The sequence below is a fragment of the Fundulus heteroclitus genome, chromosome 14, assembly GCF_011125445.2.
Source record: "Fundulus heteroclitus isolate FHET01 chromosome 14, MU-UCD_Fhet_4.1, whole genome shotgun sequence".
In the NCBI taxonomy this organism is placed as follows: domain Eukaryota; kingdom Metazoa; phylum Chordata; class Actinopteri; order Cyprinodontiformes; family Fundulidae; genus Fundulus; species Fundulus heteroclitus.
In genome coordinates this window covers 12,851,847-12,857,846 of record NC_046374.1, presented here as the reverse complement: position 1 = coordinate 12,857,846, position 6,000 = coordinate 12,851,847, and the positions used below count along the sequence as shown (strand labels likewise).

At 53.9% G+C, this 6,000-nt stretch overlaps 1 protein-coding gene across 1 annotated transcript in view; it reads left to right on the top strand.

Annotated features, from left to right (window-relative positions):
* Positions 1-3,677: 3,677 nt before the first annotated feature.
* Positions 3,678-6,000, top strand: part of LOC118565920 (basement membrane-specific heparan sulfate proteoglycan core protein-like) — a 130,055-nt gene continuing 127,732 nt past the window's right edge. The window contains exon 1 of the mRNA XM_036147003.1: positions 3,678-3,802. Within this exon, the coding sequence (XP_036002896.1) occupies positions 3,678-3,802 (125 nt within the window). The remainder of the gene's footprint in view (positions 3,803-6,000) is intronic.

Below are 6,000 nucleotides of genomic sequence, written 5' to 3'. Positions count from 1 at the left end.
CACATGCAACAGATACAACGATATGACCGACTTTACAGCTGTTAAACTATCACAAAAGGATGTCCAGGCGCCCATTTTTCTGGTAGAACTGTGGGACAACATACCAACGTTTAGCTCAAACGATGGCTTGAGTGTCGAGAGCTTAGAAAGACTGGAACTCGGGCCGAGTTGATAGAAAGGTCCGTCCGTCCGTCTGTCCGTCTTCTTCCGCTTATCCGGGGTCGGGTCGCGGGGGTAGCAGCTTCAGTAGGGAGGCCCAGACGTCCCTCTCCCCAGCCACTTGGGCCAGCTCCTCAGGAGGAATCCCAAGGCGTTCCCAGGCCAGCCGGGAAACATAGTCCCTCCAGCGTGTCCTGGGTCTTCCCCTGGGCCTCCTCCCGGTGGGACGTGCCCGGAACACCTCACCAGGGAGGCGTCCAGGAGGCATCCTGACCAGATGCCCGAGCCACCTCAACTGGCTCCTCTCGACGTGGAGGAGCAGCGGCTCTACTCTGAGTCCTCCCCGGATGACTGAGCTCCTCACCCTATCTCTAAGGGAGAGCCCAGACACACTACGGAGAAAACTCATTTCAGCCGCTTGTATCCGGGATCTCGTTCTTTCGGTCACGACCCAAAGCTCGTGACAATAGATGAGGGTAGGAACGTAGATCGACCGGTAAATCGAGAGCATCGCCTATTGGCTCAGCTCTCTCTTCACCACAACGGATCGGTACAGCGCCCGCTTCACAGCAGACGCTGCACCAATCCGCCTGTTGATCTCCCGCTCCATCCTCCCCTCATTCGTGAACAAGACCCCAAGATACTTGAACTCCTCCACTAGGGGCAGCACATCCTCCCCAACCCGGAGAAGGCACTCTACCCTTTTCCGGTTCAAGACCATGGTCTCGGATTTGGAGGCACTGATTTTCATCCCGGCCGCTTCGCACTCGGCTGCGAACCGCTCCAGTGAGAGCTGTAGATCACGCCCTGATGAAGCCAATAGGACCACGTCATCCGCGAATAGCAGAGACGCAATCCTAAGGCCACCAAAACGGATCCCCTCAACACCTTGGCTGCGCCTAGAAATTCTGTCCATAAAAGTTATGAACAGAATCGGTGACAAAGGGCAGCCTTGGCGGAGTCCAACTCTCACCGGAAACGAGTCCGACTTACTGCCGGCAATGCGGACCAGACTCTGACACCGGTCGTACAGAGACCTGACAGCCCTTATTAAAGGGTCCGGTACTCCATACTCCCGGAGTACCCCCCACAGGATCCCCCGGGGGACACGGTCGAATGCCTTCTCCAGATCCACAAAGCACATGTAGACTGGTTGGGCAAACTCCCATGCCCCCTCCAGAATCCTGCTGAGGGTATAGAGCTGGTCCAGTGTTCCACGGCCAGGACGAAAACCACACTGCTCTTCCTGAATCCGAGATTCGACTATCCGACGGACCCTCCTTTCCAGAACCCCCGAATAGACCTTACCAGGGAGGCTTAAGAGTGTGATTCCCCTGTAGTTGGAACACACTCTCCGGTCCCCCTTTTTAAATAGTGGGACCACCACCCCAGTCTGCCAATCCAGGGGAACTGCCCCCGATGTCCACGCAATGTTGCAGAGCCGCGTTAACCAACACAGCCCCACAACATCCAGAGCCTTAAGGTACTCCGGGCGAATCTCATCCACCCCCGGGGCCTTGCCACCGAGGAGCTTTTTAACAACCTCGGCAACCTCAGCACCAGAGATGGAAGGAACCTGACCCAGAGTCCTCAGGCTCTGCTTCCGCAATGGAAGACGTGTTGGTGGGATTAAGGAGGTCTTCGAAGTATTCCGCCCACCGAAACACAACGTCCCGAGTCGAGGTCAGCAGCACACCACCCCCACTGTAAACAGTGTTGGTACTGCACTGCTTCCCCCTCCTGAGACGCCGTATAGTGGACCAGAATCGCTTCGAAGCCGTACGGAAGTCTTTCTCCATGGCCTCTCCGAACTCTTCCCACGCCCGAGGTTTTGCCTCGGCGACCAGCCGAGCCGCCTGCCGCTTCGACTGCCGGTACACATCAGCTGCTTCCGGAGTCCCACAGGCCAAAAAAGCCCGATAGGACTCCTTCTTCAGCTTGACGGCTTCCCTCACCGCTGGTGTCCACCAGCGGGTTCGAGGGTTGCCGCCGCGACATGCACCGACAACCTTGCGGCCACAGCTCCGACTAGCCGCCTCAGCAATAGAGGCGTGGAACATGGTCCATTCAGACTCAATGTCCCCCGCCTCCCTCAGGACGTGTTTGAAGTTCTCCCGGAGGTGGGAGTTAAAGCTCCGCCTCACAGGGGACTCCGCCAGACGTTCCCAGCAAACCCTCACAGTACGTTTGGGCCTGCCCGGTCGGACCGGCTTCCTCCCCCGCCATCGGAGCCAACTCACCACCAGGTAGTGGTCGGTGGAGAGCTCCGCCCCTCTCTTCACCCGAGTGTCCAAGACATGCGGCCGCAGGTCAGATGAAACGACAACAAAGTCGATCATTGAACTGCGACCTAAGGTGTCCTGGTGCCAAGAGCACATATGGACACCCTTATGCTTGAACATGGTGTTTGTGATGGACAATCCATGACGAGCACAGAAGTCCAACAACAAAACACCACTCGAATTCAGATCAGGTGGGCCATTCCTCCCAACCACGCCCCTCCAGGTCCCACTGTCATTGCCCACGTGAGCGTTGAAGTCCCCCAGCAAAACGAGGGAGTCCCCAGGAGGGGCACTCTCCAGTACCCCTTCCAAGGACTCCAAAAAGGGTGGGTAATCTGAACTGCTGTTTGGCGCATAAGCGCAAACAACAGTCAGAACCCGTCCCCCCACACGAATGCGGAGGGAGGCCACCCTCTCGTTCACCGGGGAAAACCCCAACGTGCAGGCACCGAGATGGGGGGCAACAAGTATGCCCACCCCAGCTCGGCGCCTCTCACCATGGGCAACTCCAGAGTGGAAGAATGTCCAGCCCCTCTCAAGGAGACTGGTTCCGGAGCCAGAGCGGTGCGTCGAGGTGAGTCCGACTATCTCTAGTCGGAACCTCTCGACCTCGCGCACAAGCTCAGGCTCCTTCCCCACCAGAGAGGTGACATTCCACGTCCCAAGAGCCAGCTTCTGCAGCCGAGGATCGGAACGCCAAGGTCCCCTCTTAAAATGCCCTAATGATGAGTAAGACTACTGGACCTCGTGTTCCCTCGCCCGGACGCGGGTCACCGGGGCCCCACTCTGGAGCCAGGCCTGGAGGTGGGGCACGTTGGCGAGCGTCTGGTGGCCGGGCTTTTGCCCATGGAGCCAGGCCGGGCACAGCCCGAAGAGGTGACATGGGTCCCCCTTCCGACGGGCTCACCACCTGTCGGAGGGGCCAAAAGGGTCGGGTGCATTGTGTAACGGGTAGCAGTAGAGGGCGGGGACCTTGATAGAAAGGTAAGTCATTGTTTTTCTCCTGCTCGGCGTTCACGGCATCAGCGGGCGTTTTTTTCTGTTTGTAGTCACCGTCCAGGAATCGGACTAAATAGTCCGGCCCGCCGAACAATTTAGTCCGGTCCAGTGGCCAAATGCATTATCATTTTCCAACGGCTGTATCTCCTCGCTGCATCTGCACCAAATTTGTTGTGAGTCATGAGGGAACGCTGCCGAACGCGTTTGTGGGAATCGCCCGGTGGACGGGCGAGGAAAATGCGTGACAGCATCTGCGGTGGCGACCGGCCAGCGGTGCGCGAACCCCGCCCGCCGGCCGGCACCGCGGCGGTGCACAAACCCTGCCGACCGGCCGGAGCCGCGGCAGTGGCCAATAGGCTGGAGTGCGCTTGGCTGCGAGGGCCGATCGACACCGCTTGCGGCTTTAACATCCTTCATATGCGGCCTATCAGCGTACCTCGAGTCGCTGTTGCACGTTCCATAACAACAATGTATAAAAACCATGGTTAGGAGACGTCTTAGACTTGAAAAAAGCAGTCGTTTTACCGAGTAAAACCAAGGGTAACTACAGCGAAAGAGTTATTAGTGCAATGGAATGTTACTGCTTCATGTCATACATCACACGTCACGGCATGTTCCTACCTACAATGAACTTGGATCAATAGTGACTCGACTCGGACTTGACTCGGATGAGCAGTGGACTCGACTCGGACTCGACTCAGATTTTTTTTTAATGACTTGGACTTGACTCGGACTTGAAGACTGGTGACTCGAACCTGGACTCGGACTTGAGGCATAGTGACTTGACTACAACACTGCTTTGAGGTGGTCCCGAATGAAATCCCGGCTTCGGGGTCCGTGAGCGCTCGGAATAACGCGGCGTCTTGAACACACCGGAGCGAGCAGCAGCAAGGGCGGCGAGGGTGGAAAAACTCCTTCGGCTCTTCCTCCGGGCTCACAGTGGCTTGGCTCGGCCCAGCACAAGCGTAGTCCTCTTTCGCTCACTGGGAGATAAGGCGGCTTCCAGTATTTGATCAGAGGGAATTAAAAGTACCTTTTAAAGTCGACCTCCCGCTATGCAAAGCAGGGAATTAGGTTTGCTCCGAAAAATCTCGGTCCAGCGAGAAACTCGAGCACGTGGCGTGGGGGGGGAAGTTTGGAGTAGCACAGCTGTGTGTCTTCTCAGGTTGGTGGTGTGCCAGAAAAAGAAGGCAGATTCTCGTGCGTGAACGAGTTTTATCAACTTTTGCCTAGCAACGTTATCTCTCTGCTCCGTTGTTAGGGCGGCGGCCATTTTGGGCCGCGTTGCATGATGGGAGTTGGTGGCCATTTTGACCACATTGCATCATGGGTAATGCGGTCCGTCACGTCCCAAATTGATGCCGTTTTTGTCACGTCCCGTAATGGCATAACATCTTCTATGCTTCATTTTAAGATGAAGTTATCTTCCTCTACGTATTGTGCTTATGCGCACCTTGCTTGTGCCCTCTAGAATGAAGACTTCATTCATTCTCGCAAATATGCTCAATTGGCTGAAAACAGGGAATCGGAAGCAACGGACGAGAGAATTGCAACGGATCTGGGAGACGTTAACGAGCGGCAATCAGAAGTTTTCTATCTCTCTCCTCGTTTCACGTTGTTTACATCTGTAGAGGGAAAATTGAATTGGGGCCGAAAGTTTTATTTACAAGATTAAATTGAGTGAGGGGGGCATGGGAGGGGGGGGTGGGGATTAGAGGTAGACGCGATAATTTTATTTCCACAACCTTTGTTATGATGGATGTGTTGTTGTAACTGCAACCAATTTTTTTTTTCTTTTTTATGTTATTGTAGTTGATAATGAAACTACATCTTATCATTAATCTATCCATGTTGGTCTCATTTGTGAATAAGGCGGAGTTTGATCAAGCCAACATTTTCCCTTCAGCTGCAAACCTTAAATCATACAGGGGTTCACGCTGCGTCTTTACGCTGATCCAGCTGCTCGATTTTACCCTCGTGTGCTGCGCGCGAGGGATAAACAGTGGGCAAAATGCATAAATAAAGACTGTAAAGGACTTCTTTAGAGGGAAGAGAAGGAATAATTGGGACATTTTGGTAGGAGTGGAAAGACGTTAAACGTAGTGATAAGGCTGCCGCTGATAAGAGCCCCTGGGTCCGAGGGGAGGGAGGGGAGAGGAGCAGACCAGTTAGAGCGCTGATGCACAGAAACACAGCGCACGTATTAAAAAAAAGCTGATTTAATAAAAACGAAACTTATAAACAGACTAAGTGGCGTCTTAGACTGCATCTTATGGTTATGGTTTGGATCACCGAGAACATTATTTTTTTTAAAAAACACATTAAAGCCAGAATAAGTTCCGGTTCAAAAGTAAAAATGAGCTGTAGTCCAATCAGCGATTTCTTAGGTCTCCCACTGGGACGTACCTCTTCCGGTTTGTAAATGTTGTAGTGCTTTCCTTAATGTTGTAGCGCTTTCCATAATTTTGTAGCGCTTTCCTAAATGTTGTTGCGCTTTCCTAAATGTTGTAATGTTTTTGTTAATGTTGTAGTGCTTTGCACCTCAGGGCCACCGTACATA